Source organism: Saccopteryx bilineata, chromosome 2 (assembly GCF_036850765.1).
Source record: "Saccopteryx bilineata isolate mSacBil1 chromosome 2, mSacBil1_pri_phased_curated, whole genome shotgun sequence".
NCBI classification, from domain to species: Eukaryota; Metazoa; Chordata; class Mammalia; order Chiroptera; family Emballonuridae; genus Saccopteryx; species Saccopteryx bilineata.
The window spans coordinates 51,975,009-51,994,230 of NC_089491.1; the positions used below are offsets into that span (position 1 = coordinate 51,975,009).

The 19,222-nt window shown below is 43.3% G+C and overlaps 1 protein-coding gene across 2 annotated transcripts in view; it reads right to left on the reverse strand.

Annotated features, from left to right (window-relative positions):
- Window positions 1-19,222, reverse strand: part of PCSK5 (proprotein convertase subtilisin/kexin type 5) — a 458,607-nt gene that overhangs the window by 20,567 nt on the left and 418,818 nt on the right. For both annotated transcript variants that reach the window (XM_066257063.1, XM_066257062.1), the window contains 5 exons: window positions 18,285-18,480; window positions 11,470-11,687; window positions 10,230-10,466; window positions 5,484-5,714; window positions 1,897-2,074 (listed from right to left, as the gene is read on the reverse strand). In XM_066257063.1, coding sequence (XP_066113160.1) covers window positions 1,897-2,074; window positions 5,484-5,714; window positions 10,230-10,466; window positions 11,470-11,687; window positions 18,285-18,480 — 1,060 coding nt within the window. The remainder of the gene's footprint in view (window positions 1-1,896; window positions 2,075-5,483; window positions 5,715-10,229; window positions 10,467-11,469; window positions 11,688-18,284; window positions 18,481-19,222) is intronic.

Here is a 19,222-nt window from a genome sequence, read left to right on the forward strand (position 1 = left end):
CATATGTACAAACAGGAACTGGGGCTTTTAAGATCATGCTCTGAGGTCAAACACTAAAATAATTGTATGTCAGGACAAGGTGCAGAGAAGCACATACCTGCCTTTCCCTATGAAGTTTAGGCAATGTATGGGGAGCATTGATTTTACAAGATGAACACTTTCAGTTAAATATCTCTTATACCTTATTAATAACCTCTTTATTCACCATTAAAGAGATTTATGGCAACCCATGCTTCTCTTCCCAATGGGCCACTTTATACACCACGGAACAATTGTCTACTTAGTTCCATGGTCTGAAATCTATTTATACCACAAATTATACTCCTTTTTTTGTGCATAAGAATATTTAATGACTTGATTTGAGGAAGATGGAGATTCTTTATATGGGGTCCAGATTTTTCAGGCACTCACAGGGATGAAGGGAAGGGCTAAGGCAGGCAGCCCACTCCTCTCTGGCAGGGTCCTTTCTTTATTGATCGATCAATATATGGCTGGTGTGTTTTGAGAACTAGTAATATGTGTGTCTCTGTGCTGAGTGTTATAATAACATCTATAAAAAATAAGAGGTGTTTTTCTTCCAGGAACTTGTAATTTTCTTGGGAAGACTTATATAAGAAGAATATATAAAAAGTTATATATATGAATTACATATGACACTCTTGAACTTTGAAGCCTTTGTTTTTCTCATCTTATACATATAAGGTGTTCTTCATTAAACATATGTTGAATGAATGAGCAAATAAATGAGGTAAATCAAAACACAAGGCAGTATATGGTACTAAAATAAGTCATACAAGCAGTGATTGCTATAGAACTGAATGGATGTGCTAATTTGAACAAAATCATTTGGGGGAAGGTTAAGGTTATAGCTTTTCAATTTGGGTTTGGAAATTCTCAGTGCTCTAGGTTCCTCATTGGGAAGGAAGAGTTAGCAGGAGGCCTGTAATCAATCTCTCTTTTTACCAAGGATGCTTGGGGGTAAAAAGTGGATGACCCAGGTAATTCCTCTTCCAAATATGCTTGTCGCAGACCTTCTCACAAATACATTAATAGTTTTTCCCAGCAGAAAAATGATAGTTATTACCTGTAAAATGATTTTAGAAGGATACATGCATGTGTTTAAATTCCTTATGGTAATTAAACTTTAATTTATAGGATTAAGAGGACATGGCAAATTAGAGAATTAATGGAGAATTAAATGGAGATATTTAACTGAAATTTATCCTCTTGTGAAAGCAATGCTAAAAATATGTTACTTAGACCTCCTATACTAGATATGATCAGAAAAAATCCAAATGCAGAAGAGAAAGAACCTACGTTCATGGTCTTGGATTCCTCTAAGGAAAGAAAACTTCACCTCTCCCTTTTTTTTTTTTTAATTTATTTTTTATTTATTCATTTTTAGAGATGAGAGAGAGAGGGAGAGAAAGAGAGAGAGAGAAGAGAGAGACAGAGAGAGAAGGAGGGAGAAGCTGGAAGCATCAACTCCCATATGTGCCTTAACCAGGCAAGCCCAGGGTTTTGAACCGGCGACCTCAGCATTTCCAGGTCGGCGCTTTATCCACTGCGCCACCACAGGTCAGGCACCTCTTCCTTTTGACTGCCTGTTGCTTTTGAATTATTTGTGAACTTTGGCATGTGAGTCTGATTTGACAATCTGACTCTTTGGGGTCTCTCTCATTTCCTTTTCTATTACCATGAGCTGGCAAAACTCCTTTAGACACGGTTAGGCCTGGGTTGGGCTCATATCTTTGTCCCTTACTGGCAGTGAGACTTCAGTCTGGTTATATTAGTATTCTGAGACTTTGATTCCTCATCAGCAAAATGGTTTTGCTAACAGTGAGATCTGGAGTGGTTATGAGATGAAAGGAGGGAAAATCGTGTTGAGCAACTTACCCTTCCCTGCACTGGAGCAGGCACTCCTTTCCCAGCTGGAGCCAGCCCGGCTGGCAGGAGAGGCATTGCATACTGTGCCTCCCTTCGCATGTCCGACAAGAGCTGTGGCAGGGGGCGCACTGGTGGCTGTCCTCATCAGCGTAGTGGCCCTCAGGGCAGTCCTGCACGCAGGTCGTGTCTGCCAAGGGCGAAAAGAATCTGTCTTGGTATCAAGTAGGAAGTGTGTCTCCCAAACCCTCTTTATATGCTCCCCACTGTGTCCCGTGGAGTGAGGGGAATGCAGGAGGAATGCGACAATGTCCTTGTGGGCTGATGGATATCCTTGGGAACTAAGATGAATATCCAGGAAATAGGATCAACCATAAGGCAATTAGGAATCGAGAGAAAACAGATGTCAGGGTGGACAGGCTGTGTTGGACAAGACAGAACCCAGTCTGCTAAAGCGATCTAGAGGATGTAGGGCCTCCTAGGAGAGAGAGAACATTTAAAGCAGGAGCCAAGTCAGAGCTCCACTGAAGAAAGCAGAAAGCGTGATGACGCCTTCCCACAATTTTAACTTTCTACTTCTAGCCTTGAATGTGTGTGCCCTCCAATACATATCAGATTTTACCTTGTTCTGCTGTACTGTCCACACACTAAGCTCTTGAAATGTAAATGAATTTAAAATGAAATAAAACTAAAACTTCATTTCCTCAGTTGCATGAGCATAGATATAAAGCATTCTTATCATGACAGAAAGTTCTATGGACAATGGAACTCTTTTTGCCCATGTATTTAAGAATTAAATTAAAACCTTAAATCCTCTGTTCTGTACAGAGAGATGAGTTGGAATTGAGTTGTTCAGCCCTACACTACTACCCCAGTCCTTCCTAATCCAACCTACTGGAGCTGCTGATTATTGTCTTTTCTTCTTCTTTAACAAATTGAGGGTGGTTAATTAGAAATAAAAAGATTGAGACTTGCTGGCTTTGCAGTTTAGCATGTAGTTCTTAGAGGCAACTTCTTCCCAAGTTTCAGCTTAAGCTCATTGAATGGAAGAAAATGCAGGAGAACCACTGGTCAAATCTAGAGCAGACCATAAGCCAGTTTTTCTCCATAACTGCCTTCAGCATTAAGCACAGGTGCTCGTGGAAAAGCTAAATCATAGTAGAGCTGCTATGGACTCAACCTCTGTACTGGAAGACTCTCTGAGCTACTCAAGGGCAGGGCCATGTCATTCTTTTCCAGCACCCAGCACAGGGCCAGGTCCCCAGTCAATGTTTGTTTGGTGGCTATATTGTTAAAGATGGACAATGTTCACTGTCCAGCTGCTGTATCCGACTAACTAGGTAGAAGCCTTAATCCCTTAAGGATGAGACACCTCTATATTAATTCCTTATTGCTGTTGTAACATATTACCACAAGTTTAGTGCCTTAAAAGAGTACAATTATATTATCTTACAGTTTTGGAGGTCAGATATCTAAAATGGGCCCAGAGAGTTATGTTCCTTATAGAGGCTCTGGGAAAGGACCTGATTCTTTGCCTCTTCCAGCTTCTAGAGGTCTCCTACACTTCTTGGCTTATGGCTTCCTCCTCCATCATCACAGTCACAACTTAGCATCTTCTCTTTCTCTTTCTCTGTTTCTCTGCTCTGACACCATATAGCCTTGAACTACGAACTTTGATCATCCTGCCTCCCTCTTCTAAGGACCTTGTGAAAATCCAAGATAATCCTTCCAAATCCAGACTATTAATTCAATCACATCTTCAGAATTCTTTTTGCCATTTAGGTACCATATTCCTAGGGCCTGGGGATTAGCATGTAGACATTTTTAGGGGGCTAGTCTTGTTTTTAAGGGGTTTAGTATTGTTCAGTCTACCACAGCCTCCAGAGGAATTATGTAGTTTATATCTAGCCTGACCCTCAAGTGGAGAGGAACAGGGTAAGGGACTATGAGAAGATCAGGTCTGGGCACATCCTCCAACCAGCCCTTGGGGTACCGTGTACAGGACTACACAATGTGGACTGTATTATACCTTAGTGGCGAAGTCTCAGTTCTAGTCTGATTCGTATCCCTAGTTTAAGAGAAGACCACCTTGTAATGAGAAAAATGTCTTCCTCTCTGTGAGAAGGTACTTGAGGTGATCACTGGTAGCACTCTCAGTTGGAGATAATTAGAAAAGAAGGTCCTGTTGCCTGGGATGATACAAAGATCTGGAATATTCTCATGAAACAGTAACTTCCAGGAAGAAAGGTCACTGAGATTTGTATAATCAGAGCTAAGATGGATGGATAGAGAAGACTGACGTCTTTGAGTGTTTTACACTGGGTGGTAATCAAGAACGATATGAAGATAGCTATCCCTGTGTCTTAGCAGAGGAATGGTACCCTTTGATGACATCTCAACCAGAGGAAAAAGTCTCACATATTTCTACTCTGAGCATCTTGCTCCTCAGATCTGCTCTCCTGGGTTAGACGATGAGTTCTAATGCTTTGCAGGTCTTCAGTGCATTTGTCTCTTTCTGCTCTTTCCTCCACCCTTCCACTGCTCCTTCCAGTTGAGTTGAGTTTGTTTCATTCTATTTCTGCCATACCTGTGTGAAGCCTAATTACGGTATTCCTGGAAACCTGAGGACATTGCCTTACATTAGGAAAAACCTTTACAGGTGACCTTCTGGAGGTAGCCAGCCCCAGGCTGTGACATACTTTGTTCAGAAGATTTATTAATCAACAGATGCTAAATCAAGGGGAAATTTTCATGAAGAGCCAAATATCTATAGGCTCATAAAGTGTCTCTTCAAAGACTGCTCTTTAATCACAAGGGAAAACAGTAACTACAAAGTGGAGAAATTGGAAAGCACCCTGAACAGATGACCAGAATTAACATGATCGAAGAGAGGCAGGTGGACATCGTGTGTCTCCAAAAGGACACAGCATCCCCTGTGCAGTATTCCTGCTGAGAATGTATAATCTCCATTTAAGCATGGGAGACTTCACACAAACCCCAATGGAGGGTTAGGACCACATTCATCTAAAATGTCAATGTTATAAAAGAAAAAGAAAGTCTGGGGAAATGTGTCAGAGTAAAGGAGGCTAAAGAGACATGATGTCTAAATGCTATGATTATAGACTGGACCCTCTTCTAAAGGAGAATTGACACAATTGTAATACAGGTGGTGTATTAAAGTATTGTATCAATGTTAACCACTAGAGTTGACAATGGTACTGTGGTTATATAAGAAAGTATTCCCATTCTTAGCAAATAAATATATAATAGCATGTTTGTGGGAAAGGGGCCATGATGTATGTAACATATCCTCCAATGGTTAGAAAGCATGTATTGTGTATTATACACATATACATTGAGAAAGAGGGAATGAGAACAAATAAATGATAAAGCAAATGGTAAAAGATTAACAAAGGATGAGGTGGGTAAAGGGTATATGTGTGTTTGTCCTTGTGCTATTCTCACTCTTCCGTCTTTTCTGTAGGCTTGAAATTTTCAGGCACAAAGTAAAAAAATTAAGAAGGAAGACATCAATATCTACAGGGCACCAGACAGTATGAAAAGTAGTTTCCCAGATGGAGGAAGGGACAGTGACTCACTGAGGAGGAGGCTGTTCCTTGGGCAGGTGTGACATTGGTCCTCTGAGGGCCCGGTGCAGCGGAAGCACTTTGTGTGACAAGGCTTGCATCCTAGAGCCTCCTCATCCCAGTACTCAGAGGGGGCACATTCCTTGTGAGGCACGCAGGCTCCATGGTTGTTCAGCCTCAGGCCTTCCTGACAGGTGGTGCAGATCCCAGGTGGAGAGCAGGTGTGGCAGGCCCTGGGGCAATCTGTGGGTGGGATGGGCACAGCAGACAGAGAGTGAGAGTGGGCCAGCCCCCCGCCCCCCAGAAAATCCGTTCCCCTGGAAAGTGGATTCACATGCCTTCCTTGTTTCTTCCAGATAGTTCTAGACTCTGTGCCAAAAGCATGGGGTTGGGCACAGCTCTTAGTTTCTCGGTGGAGTATTCTTGTGACAAAATGAGAAAAAATAATGGCTGTTTCATATTTTCTGTAACAATTAGAGAGCCCCTTCCTGCACCAGCAACCTTGAAAATATTAGTAAAACTCACTATAATTAATCAAACTGCAACAAAATAGTAATGAGTAATTCTGCAGCAGCATGGTCACACACTGGGTCCTGGCCTTTTCCCCACCACAGTTGCCATTCTGTGGTCCTCCAGTGCCCTTCCAGAATACCTTGAGCTTACCACTAGCACTGATATATCTTATAATTACCTGTTTACAAAAGAGACCTCTTTTATATTCATTTATGATTGCATATTGCCTAGGAGAGGGCCTGGCATATGTATCAGGTACTTGGTAAATGCGTGTGTGTGTGTGTGTGTGTGTGTGTGTGTGTGTGTGTGTGTTTTGGTAAGAGAAGGGGAGATAGTGAGGCAGACTCCCATATGCACCTCTACTGGGATCCATCCAGCAACCCCATCTGGGGTCAATGCTTGAGTACTGAGCTATTTCTAACACCTGAGGCTGATGCTCACCAACTAAGTCATCCTCAGTGCCTGGGTCACACTCAAATTAATCGAGTCTTTGGATGTCGGAGGGGAAGAGAGAAAGAACGGGGAAAGGGAAAGAGGGAGAAGCAGATGGTTGCTTCTCCTGTGTGCTCTGACTGGGAATTGAACCCAGGACATCCATATGCAGGGCTGATGCTCTATCTGCTGAGACACTGGTCAGGGCTGGTAAATATTTGTTAAACGAAATAAGAACAATTTACAGACACCTTGGGGTTTTAGCAGTAGCCATTTCCTTTGCCTAGAATTCTCATTTCCCAGATATATGCATGGTTTGCTTGCTTCTTTATCAATGGTACCTTCCAGGCCACTTTCTCTCTAATTTCAGCTTCATTCTGTCCAATTTCTTGTTCCTCTTCCCTGCCTTATTTTTTCTTTTGACTTACATTTTTCTTTTACTTCTTTTTTCTTTTTTTTGTGAGAGGGGAAGAGAGAGAAAGAGAGGGACAGACAGGAAGGGAGAGAGATGAGAAGCATCAATTCTTCATTGCGGCACTTCAGTTGTTCATTGATTGCTTTTTCATTTGACTTATCTTCTTTCTTTTTTTTTTTTTTTAAGCTGGAAACGGGGAGAGACAGTCAGACAGACTCCCGCATGCGCCTGACCGGGATCCACCCAGCATGCCCACCAGGGGTGATGCTCTGCCCACCAGGGGGCGATGCTCTGCCCCTCCGGGGTGTCGCTCCACCGTGACCAGAGCCACTCCAGCACCTGGGGCAGAGGTCAAGGAGCCATCCCCAGCGCCCGGGCCATCTTTGCTCTAATGGAGCCTTGGCTGCGGGAGGGGAAGAGAGAGACAGAGAGGAAGGAGGGGGTGGGGGGTGGAGAAGCAAATGGGCGCTTCTCCTATGTGCCCTGGCCGGGAATCGAACCCGGGTCCCCTGCACGCCAGGCCGATGCTTTACCGCTGAGCCAACCGGCCAGGGCCTTGACTTATCTTCTTTAGAGTCAGCCTTCCCTGATAGAATGTAAGCTCCAATAGGGCAGGGCTCTGTCTGTATTGTTCCCTGTTCTTCTCCAGGCCTGACGAGCACATGGCACATAGTAGGCCCCTAATAAGCACTCAATGTTTGAATAGACACATAGTATTATTATTGTGATTATCATCATCTCATTTTATCTGTTATCAGGAAATTGAGGCTGGAGGTGGTAAATCACTTGGCTGGAAGAGGGCAGAGTCAGGAGTTGACCCCAGGACCTTAACAAGAGCTCTTGCTATTTCTGTCCCAGAGCCTTGAAAAAGGTATGGAAATCTTAGAGATGCTTATGCTATCTTGTAGGGGATAGTTTGGGGTGATCAGAGTGGATTCCAAGTCCTTGTGTTTCTTAGAGGAGATCCTGCTTGAAGATTGCTTGGTTCCAGATGCTTCTCTATACCGACCTGGATCTTAATCTTCAGGTCAGGTCCTTTGTTTCTTCTCTCCGGAAGGTCAGGTTGTCACCCTGTTTCTTCTAGTTCCCACCTCCCTTTGGACTGGTGGCAGGTACAGTAGCATTGCTGGGAGAGACCTAGGTCAGTTTCCAACAGTAGATCTGGTCCAAGTGAGCCCAGGTATCTGTATTTTTTTAAAAGCTCCCTGGTTGATACCAATGGGCAAACAGGGATGAGAACCAGAGGCCTTTCTTTTTTATTTTTTAAATTTTTTCCGAAGTTAGAAGTGGGGAGGCAGTCAGACAGACTCCCGCAGGATCCACCTGGCATGCCCACCAGGGGCGACGCTCTGCCCATCTGGGGCATCGCTCTGTTGCGACCAGAGCCACTCTAGCGGCTGAGGCGGAGGCCACAGAGCCGTCTTCTGCATCTGGGCCAACTTTGCTCCAATGGAGCATTGACTGCAGGAGGGGAAGAGAGAGACAGAGAGGAAGGAGAGGGGGAAGGGTGGAGAAGCAGATGGGCGCTTCTCCAATGTGCTCTGGCTGGGACTCCAACTCAGGACTTCCACATGCCAGGCTGAAACTCTACCGCTGAGCCAACCGGCCAGGGCCGAGAGGCCTTTCTTGATGAGAAAATTAAATTAGGTTAATTATAGTAAAGACTCTGAGACCTGTAAAGTTCTCTAGATGGCAAGTTACTTTTATTATGAACACCAGAGAAAGGCCAGAAGCTGCCCCCAGTGCCTTCCCTGGTACAGATAAGATGGCACTGCAGGTCTTTTGCTGAGTCTCGCAGGAGCTGATGCCCCAGCTCCACAGCCTGCCTCACGTGCTCCCTCCCTCCCGCCCTGTGACACTGGCCTGGCCACCCATCTTAGTCCATGCTCTCTCACAGATAGTCAGGTGAGACATCAACACTGAAGAGTGTACATAAGCTCACAAAAGGGTATATCGGATCATGAGGCCAGAGAAGAAAGCCTTCGGGAATAAGATACATCTTTATGTCCTATGAAAAACAGTCCCCGGAGTACACATTCTCCGCCATGAGTGGCCCAAGGTTTCTCCTGTCACGCGAGCCACCCTCAAGCTCTCACTGTGTTCGCGGGGCCTGCCTCTGGATAGCTATGTCATGTTTGTTTAGAAACAACACGGGGGGGGGGGGTTAATTCCACTGTCTGCCTAGCTAGAGTCAATCCTGTGATTATAGTTAATACACTGGAATATAGTTATACACTAGAAGTTGCTAAGAAGTCTTAAATATTCTTACCAAAAAAACCTCAAAAAAACCAAACACCCCAAAAACTACATGTGTTGACAGATGTGCTAACTGACCTTATTGTGGTCATTATTTCTCAATGCATATGTATATCAAATTATCTCATTGTTCACCTTAAACTTACACAGTGTTATATGTCAATTACATCTAAATAAAACTGGGAGGGGGAGGTCTTTTTCCCAGAATGCCTCTCTCACTTGCATGAGATTTCCTCTAGTAATGGGCAATTTATTAAAATTTGGTTCCCTGAAAACTATTAAGAGGCAAGGAATTGCCTGACCAGGTGGTGGTGCAGTCAATAGAGTGTCAGACTGGGATGTGGAGGACCCGGGTTCCAGACCCCGAGGTCTCCAGCTTGAGCGCGGGCTCATCTGGTTTGAGCAAAAGCTCACCAGCTTGGACCCAAGGTCGCTGGCTCAAGCAAGGGGTTACTCGGTCTGCTGAAGGCCCGCAGTCAAGGCACATATGAGAAGGCAATCAATGAACAACTAAGGTGTCGCAACGAAAAACTAATGATTGATGCTTCTCATCTCTCACCGTTCCTGTCTGTTTGTCCCTGTCTATCCATCTCTGACTCTCTGTCTCTGTAAAAAAAAAAAAAAAAAGGCAAGGAATTCATTCCCAATTCAAAGAAGAAGGCATAAATAACAGCCGACTCTTTCTTGAATACGTAGGGATTCAAGTGCAGAGTGGGAGACGGATTAGGGTGACGTGACCAGAAGGGGGAGCTCTAGCGAGGCAGCCAATGAAGGAGACAAGGCACGAGAACGTCCTCGGTGGCACCGCTCTTTAAGCTGCTATAAAGTTTTAATGGCTTAAGGTTTTAAGAAAAATCTTCCATTTTGGGTAAGTTCTGAGGGCTCATCACTTATAAATCTTCATGTATGTGAGGAGGGTCAACACAATTCATTACTGATAGAAGTTATATGATCAAAGTTAATGATTCATTTAAAGAAAAAATAAATCAGAGCAACTTTAAAATATGAGAGAAAGGGGTGGGACAACAGTTCTGGGGCTGGAACTGTGCAAACCCCAGATCCTACTTCGGCATGGCGAAAACCCATAACCCCATTAGGCTTGCTGGGATTTGGCGCTCGGGCATGTGCCCCGAGTGCTTTACCTTTGCAGTCCTTAGTCTCCCTTTCATAGAAAGTGCCTGCTGGACACTCGTCCAAACACTGCCCATCATAGAGAACGGAGGATGGCTGAGCACAGAGGTCGCAGTTGTCTGCCGAGGGGCCGCTGCACTCCAGACAGTCTTCATGACAGCGGAGACACTGGCGCATGTCCTCGTAGAAGTGGGGGGGACAGGACTGATGGCACATATCCTCGTATAGGAAGTATTCAGGCATGCACTCTGGGGAGAGGGGAAACAGCAGTTATCCCCAGGAAGACAGGAGAAAGGAGTTCATTCCCTGCACGGTGGCTAGCCCATCCCCCACCACTTTGGCTCATTTGACCCGCGTGCACACCTGTCCCATCTCCACTCAGCCAGGGCAGATCATCCATGCCCCCCAAAGCCCTGCCTTTAAGCTGGAGATCACATATGGAGGCCTGTTTAGATGGTGCTGGGTTTACATCCTGAAGGGATCTACCCCTTGGAGGTGCAAAAAATTGTAGTGCCGTGGCAGACGAGGGCAGCTGAGATGCTGGAGGGATTGTTCCAAAAATTCGAAAGCATTAACAGATTTTTCAAGCTGTATTGAACACCTCTGGCTCTATTTAATATAGGAAGCAGTTTGCAAACTCTTGAGTTAGTTAATTTTTTATTCTAACTAACTCTTGAGTTAGTTAATTTTTTATTTGTAGGGTAGCCCAATGAAATATGCATGGATAGTCAGTATGAGGAGTATATTGTGTGTTTGTGTTCATTCCGTTATTTTGGTGGGGGTGTGTGGAATTCTGGAAAACACTTTAGGTTACACCAAGAGAATTCTTTTGATAGGATAGCACCAACTAAATGAGTCTGCCTTAGTCTGGAGAGGAAATTAGCCTTTCTTGGGAGATAGTTCCAGAGAAAAAATTCCTAGCTAGAGTGCTCTTCTTAGAGTTAACAATAGTCAATTGTACAGTATTGTCAACCTGGGACAGTGTGGGGCATTCCACCCTAAATGCTCAGTATACATGTGTGGAAGAAATCATGCAAAAGTTGCTCGTCTGTCTTAATTTGCAGAGTCCATATGGAAAGGCTTTATCTTGCCCTAACTTTTCTCAGTGATGTGCACTGAGGTAGGTAAGTTTCAGTAAGGGTGGGGAGACTGGTGCCCTCAGCTCTGCTTGGATACCCCACCCTCAGAGAGCTGGCCCCCAGTGGGGTGGCTTGGAAGAGCCACACTCTCCCCTGGGAAGCTCCCAGGTACCTTTGCATGTTTTCTCATGGATGCACTCCTGACACATTTCTGGGCAGTGCCTGCACACTCCCTCCACAGCCACGTGCCTCTCCGGGCAGGTTTCCTGGCACACTCCCTGGTCCAGGACGAGGCTTCCTTTACAAGACTGGCAGTTGGTGGCATTTCCTTCACACGTTATGCAAAGGGAGCTACAGTGTTCACAGGTGCCATTTTCTGCATAGAAGCCCCTGTGGGGAGAAGAGAGAGCAAGTGGGGAAGCCTTCCAAGTAGGGAAAACAATTCACAGCAGGTGGCAAAGGAGTTAGGGCTGAAAATGAAGGCCTGCTGCTTTTGTTGATCAAATGAATCCATCAGGTTTCCTGAGGAGGTATGGTCAACAATCAAGTCCAGAAAAATAAAATAAAGGCGATAGCTATCATTCTTGTGAATTTGGTTTGTTTGAAAGCGCTCTGGTTAATTTGTATAAACCTTAGTAATTTTCTGACTCCCTTATTTTATTTAATTTTCATTTATTTTTTTCTTGCTAGAGCCTTACATTAGTGTAGAAAATGCTTTTTATTCAATTTAATACACTTTTAAATAAAAGTTCAATTTAGCAAATTAAAAAAAATACTTTTAAAAGGCTCGGCCTGACAAGGTGATGGCACAATGGATAGAGCATTGACCTGGGACGCTGAGGACTTAGGTTCAAAACCCCAAGGTCGCCAACTTGAGCACAAAGGCCACTGGCTTGAAGCCCAAGGTCGCTGGCTTGAGCAAGGGGTCACTGGTTTGGCTGGAGCCTCCTGGCCAAGGCATGTAAGAGAAAGCAATCAATGAACAACCATAGTGCCACAATTACGAGTTGATGCATCTCTTCTCTCTCCCTTTCTGCCTGTCTCTGTCTTTTTCTCACTTGCTAAAAAAATAAAAGGCTTAGAAGAGTTAATGCCTTGTAAAATTGGAAGCACCTTTGCTTGTGGGTATTCCTAGCCAAGATCTGATGGCTTTTTCAAACACATAACATTTGCACAAAGCATAAAACATTTGGAGCACTGCTGTTGGAGTATATGTTGGGTGATTGACTTCTTCTAGGTGGAATTTGATGTCTGTATACACATTGTACCTCTGAATGATTTAACTATCCACTACAGAAATCATTCACTGGTGTAAGCACAGTTACTTTGAAAAACTCCAACCCTCTCAAATATATTTTGGAGATGAGAGAAGTATGGACAATGTTTCTTTGAAGGAAAAAATTGAAGGAAAGAGATGGAACTTGAAAAAGTGGTAAAATCATAAACCAGTTTAGAAACAATGGACTCCTGAGGGTCTAGGTATGTCTTCCAATTGTTTTCTAGAATTATCCTTCTATTAATCAGCAATTGAAATAATAGGGCTGTGTGTCAAAACAGCCCAAACTCATTGTCACTCATATATCTGTAGGCTGAGCTTGCACTCAGAGAGAAAGACATGACTATTATAGGATTAGTTCAGGCATGCACTTTGGGGGAAGGAAGCTTGACTCCAAGCTATAAATTGGGTACATGTTTCTTTATGCCCCTTGATCCTAGAGAGGGGATTACTGGGGCATGCTTTTCTCTTAGCCTTGACAGAAGCAGAGGAGGCCAAGTTTGACCACACAAACACATTTTAAGCCCTGGCTTCTCTTCCACTAACATCCCATTGGATAACAAGCCGGTCAAATAACCCAGCTCAAAGTCAAGGGTCAGTGAGTCTATTCTGCCTCTCATGGAGGTTGATACAAAGTTACAGGCAGAGGAAATAGATACAGGGAGAGGTAAAGAATTGCAGCAAATAACTCAATCTATTCTAGAGAGTCCTCTTTGAATCCTAAAGCCAATAAAGGGCCCCTTTTATAAAGCATCTTTACTTGAGGTTTTAATTAATTAATTCACATCCATTTAATCATTCTTTCAGTCATTAATTTCTTGTATTTAGTAAACAAAAATACATTGAATGTGTCAGGAAGGAATAGGACAAGGGTGAAGAAAAGTCACATTTCTAATGTGGTTTCAAGAAAGAAATATTGGAGGAAAGCAGTTTAGGTCAAAGAGAGGGAAGTAAAGGTGTTCAGATGAAAGCTAAGCGCAGGCTCCCTCACAGTTTTGGCCATTTTGGAGGACCCCACAAGAACCAAGACACTGCTACTTTATTCAACCAAGTCAGTATCTTGAAAACGAATTTGACAAGACAGTGGGTAGATATGTGTTACTAGAAAGCCCGGTGGTCATATGAAATGACCACTGTTCTAGATATTATAAATTGTAATTAAAATGATTTGTGCAAAGGTGTCTGCTAATTCAAACTGAATTACCCAGGGCAGGCGGCGAGGACACCCCTTTGCTTAGTGCCCCACGGGGTTTCCCCCTTCTACTTGCTTAATTGCTTAAAGTAGAGTGCAATGAAGGAAACCACTGGTGGTACATTTCTTAAAAGCCACCACTAGCTCAATAAATAAAGGTGATTTAAATAATAAAATGTTAATTCATATGTCAAAGAAAACTGTTTTAATCCTTTTTGCGTTTCGGTCAGCATTACTCTGTCATTTTTTTTGCATTTCTCTCCTGCCTTTGTTCAAGGGACTCATTTTGTCGAGACAGGCTTTTCTGTCTTGCATCTGAGGCAAGCCTTGGTTCTCTATGCTCATCAGTCTCATTTTGCTGAGAAAGACCATTTGCTCTGCGACTGAAGCATGCCTTGTCTTTCTCTGCTCAGTGGTTTCTTTTTGTTGAGAAAGCCGTTTTTGTGCAGTTTTAGCTCCTTTTCTCTCCTCTTCAGTGCTGTATTTTCTAGGAGGCATTCTTAAAAGAAATTACGTTAAGACGTAGTTTTTATGTAAAACAGATGATTGCCAATGCAAACAAATGTTCACCTTCCCCCGACCCGCTCAATTTGCGTTCAGCCGTGGCAACTTCACCCATTGGCTAGTATAGTTACGCAAGCAACCAATAAGCTATTGGCGACAAACAGACACTTAAGCCGCATATAATAAAGATGTGCTCATCAAGAGTTTGATTGAATTTGAGAAACCTGAAATTAAGGGGATTTAGTGCATTCTCAAACATATCCTGTCTTCTACCTGAATGAGAATGTGGTGGATTCACTGTTTCTGTGTGGGCAATGATGAATGGCTCACCTGAGGAGAGGCCTGGCCTGTCTTCCTCACTAACTTCTAAACTCCTGGACTTTACCAAGCAGTAAGAATGTCTTTGTTATTCCTTGTGGGCCCCTCTAACCACAGGTGACACTTGATGCTAACAAAATTAGGGCGTGGCTGACCACACTCTCTAGATCAGTGGTCCCCAACCTTTTTTGGGCCACAGACCAGTTTAATATCAGAAAATATTTTCACGGACCAGCCTTTAGGGTTGGACAGATAAATGTATCACGTGACCGAGACAAGCAGCAAGAGTGAGTCTTAGACGGATGTAACAGAGGGAATCTTGTCATTTTTAAAAAATAAAACATCGTTCAGACTTAAATATAAATAAAATGGAAATAATGTAAATTATTTATTCTTTTTCTGCGGATCGGTACCAAATGGCCCACGGACCGGTACCGACCCACGGCCTGGGGGTTGGGGACCACTGCTCTAAATCCAGCTCCCGCCGCACTTCCAGAAGGGGCAACTATCTCATTGGTGGTCAGTGAGAGGAGCACTGTATGTGGGAGCCCTCCAATGGTCTGAGGGACAGTGAACTGGCCCCCTGTGTAAAAAGTTTGGGGACCCCTGCTAGAGGTTGGGGACTTTGGGCCATGTGAAACCGCTCCTCTGACTTCTGGGGAGTTTTTAATGCTGGGCTGCCTGGGGTCCCTCAAGAACAGTTTCTGGACACTGACAAAGAGCAGTTCTAGTCCAGGATTTGAAAAGATGCAGCACAAAGAAACCTTTTTCATATTTTTCTCATTAGGGCGTCAGTGGTGGTCAGATGAGACGCTGAAATGAAAGGAAGGGATTCAAGCAAAAAAAAAAAAAGCCTGTAGAAACTAAGGCTAACTCAAAAACATGAATCTCAGGAACTTGTCGGGAGGCAGGCAGGTGCTGATGTGAGAGGTGTTGTTTAAGGAGCCACTTTGCTAAAAGCAGCCTTCTCCACACAAGTCTCTGCCCAGTAAGTTGTCTTCTCCTTGCATTTGCAGAACTTATCTGTGAATGCCTTATTTTCACTGTTACTTTTCTTTAAGAAGACTGATGTTTCTTTTTACAAGAAATGTCCACCTGTATTAAATTGCTACAACCAAAGTACTTTATGACAAAGTCCTTCACCCGGAAGTCTTCCGGCTCAGATAAATAGACGTCCCGGGAAAGCTGTGTGGCTCTGGAGCTTCGCCTACACTTTAGACACCCGCGACAGTGACGGTGCCGAAAGCGGGCCGCTCTTCTTCCACCGGAGCTCCCAGTCTGTTCCTACTTGGTGAGTCTCAGCACACCTTAGGTTAGGCCTTGTCTTTGGAACAATCACTACAACAACGTATGCTACTACTCAAACCTTTTTCTTTCATGAATCTATACCATATTTGATAAAGCAGTGGCCACTAATGCGGACTTATAAATAATTCTGAATAACCTGGATGCCGTTTCATTGCAGGTTGGGTTCCTGTTATAAATCTTGTTGCTGTTTTAGGATGAATTGTACCCAAAAGAGCGATTTCTCAAAAATAATAACAACTTGAAAGTACAATGCTGGAGAAAAGTCCGGTCAAAACAGATCACATTTTGTAGCATTCTAGTTATATGAGGTGTTCAAGATTAGGCAAGTCCACAGAGGCAGAAAGTAAGTTAGTGATTGCTTAGGGCTGGGGGGAAGCTGGGAGTAACTGCTGAAAAGGTACTGAGGTTTCTTTTATGGGATGATGGGTATATTTTAAAATCGATTGTGATGACAATCGCACACTGCATACATATACTAAACACCATTGAATCATACACATTGAATTGTGTGGTATGTGAATTAAACCTCAATAAAGCTGTTATAAAAAAAAAAAAGGAACCCCAGTTGGATGAGAACATGGCATTGTGCAATGCTGAAAACATGGACCTCGGGGCTAAAGAGATTTAGGTTGAAATCCCGACCACATCATGGATTACTTGTGTGTTATTAGGTATGCTTACCTCTTTCCTCATCTTTAAAATGGGGGAGATAATAGTAACTGGATGAGAAGATTCATGTGAGGATTAATGGATCATACATTTGAAGAGCTTAGTGCAGTGCTTAGACATCACAAACACTCAACAAGCACTGTTTTTCCCATTGATTTGAGAGACAGAGAGGGAGAGAGAGAGAGAGAAGTATTAACTCACGGTTCCACTTAGTTGTTCCATTTAGTTATGTACTCATTGATTGCCTCTCATATGTGCCCTGACCAGAGATGGAACCTGCAACCTCTGTGCACTGGGATGACACTTTATCCATTCAGCCACCCAGCCAGGGCCCAAGCAGCTGTCTGTCTTTCAATGGTTTCTTTTCCCTTGGAATTTCTTAGCCCTTTGTGTATTTAGGCTCTGAGAAGCGTGAAAGTAATTGATGTAAACTTTCCATACTGGGTTGTAGGCCTGTCGCAGGCTCAGACTTCCTTCAGCTGATTTTAACGTAGCTTCCATGATCAGTTTTTATACACCTAGTAGGTGCTAAATCTGTATTTGTAGGGTTGAATTGAATATAATTGGCTTCTACACTAGATTGGAGGCTTCTTGAGGGTAAATATCATCACTTGTGTTTGAACCCTACAGGGTCTATCTCAGTAACGAGGACAAATAGGTCATTAGGAAATAGGTGTTGTTCTTATCAAGATTTTTTAATCAGCAGGGAAATAAAAATTCTAATTCCTTAAAATAGATTCTGTTGGTTGCCTCCCCAGACTCATTTCTTGCCTCCCTCTCCAGTCTTCCTGGATGTCAGTGTTCTGAGTCTGTTTGGGCTTTTTTTGGGGTGGGGGTGGGGGATCTTGTTCAGCCTAAACTGGCCCTAAGCATCTGCCTAGTGAGATGTGAAGGAAAGGCTGAGGAAATTTTCTCTCCTTTTGGAAAAAGATAAAGTAAGAGAAACATGTCCTTTTCTGTCTCTGGTTGTTGCAGCATGGGGTGGTCATGTGTGGAGGTGGCACAGACAATGTGACTCGGAGGAGGACAAGCTAAGGAAGATGGGAAAGCAAAATGGAAAGACTGTGGGTTCTTAATGAAGTGTTGTCCACTGAAATAACCAATACTGGGGTTCTAACTGTTTTGTTTTGTGAGATAATGAACCCTGTATTGTCTCAGTCACTCTGCTTGGCATTTCTGCTGCTTGTCGCGGAAAATCTCCTGATGTACTTTCGCATTTGCTACTCCCACTTCCCTTTTGGGTAAATCCTGGAGGTGAGACCACTGGTAGGAAGAGTAAAGGAATCATAGACCAGGGGACTAAAGAAGCCATGAAGAATCAATAAGTAATTAAGCAGATATTTTCTCTTATTTATTATCTTTGATTACATTTTGTCTACTTTAAACAGAAAAGGTTCGTGTATTCCACAGCCTTACTTTTGTGATGGAAAAAAGACAACTACTTGATCCTAAGTAAAAGGTAAAAAAAAAAAAAAAAGAAAACACCCATATTTTTTACACAAGTAAAAATATATATGATACATATAATCATCACACACAGAGAAATACGCATCTTGCATTACATAAGTTTTGGTTACTATGGCCAACGGTGATGTTGGACAGTCAAGAAGGGGCCCTTGTGTGGGCTCTGTAACCAGGGAGAAGAGTTCTTTGGTAGGTATGGTATCCAGGTTACGGAGGAAAATGAACACAGTAGGAAGTGAAAGGAAAGGAAACTTACTTAGGGCACTTGGTGTAGCACCTGCCTTCATGGAGGAAGAGAGGGTGTTCCAGCTGAGTTAGGCACTCTTCACAAAGACCGTCTCCAGAGCAAAAGGCACAATCCTCCATACATTTCTCACAGCTGCCACTCCTCACAGAGGGCCACATGCCTTTGGGACAGGAGGCCACACAGGTCTGAGCCAACAGATATGCACCTAGAAAACCAGGGAAGAAGGCCGATCAGGTGGTCATCATGGGTCTGCCCTAAGAGTGCACACACCCATGCAGAGAACTGATGCACACGACAGCTTTTTTAACTGCTCCAAAAGCCCAAGTATTATATTTCAGGCTTAACGAAATGTGTATTAGTGATGCTAAGTCTTGCAGAGGAGTTGAATCTCTAGAAAGGAAATTGCTCTGTTTCTTTCACTTTCCTCCTGACATTGGTGCAGGTCACTTTGGGGCTTCCCTTTGCCTAGTTGATAGGGCTAGTAACACCTTCACCTGTTTTTCTGGCATCTTACAGTTATACACATACAGCTTGGTGGGTTCTGTTCTGCTTCCTAAAGCTTATCTCATTAGGACACCAACATAGTAGCATCTCTTTCATCCAGTGGATGATTCATCTTTTTATTTTTAATTGAAAAAAAATCAGATGGCACCATTGTTAAGAAAACAATGTAAAAATCATCCTCAACTCCAAGGCAGAGTCTTCAATTTTGGTATGTAAACTTGTAGGCATAGAATCATGGCACACCCATCATTTTAAATTGTAAATTCTGTTGTTTTTGTATCCTATCTCACTAGTATCGCACATTCCAACATAATGATCACTTTAACAGAAGCATAACATTCTTTATTCTCAATGTTAGTGCACCATGTTAATAAAATATATCCCTAATTCAAGGTTATTTCTGATGTTTTTATAAATAATGAAGCAATTAATTTGTTAGACTG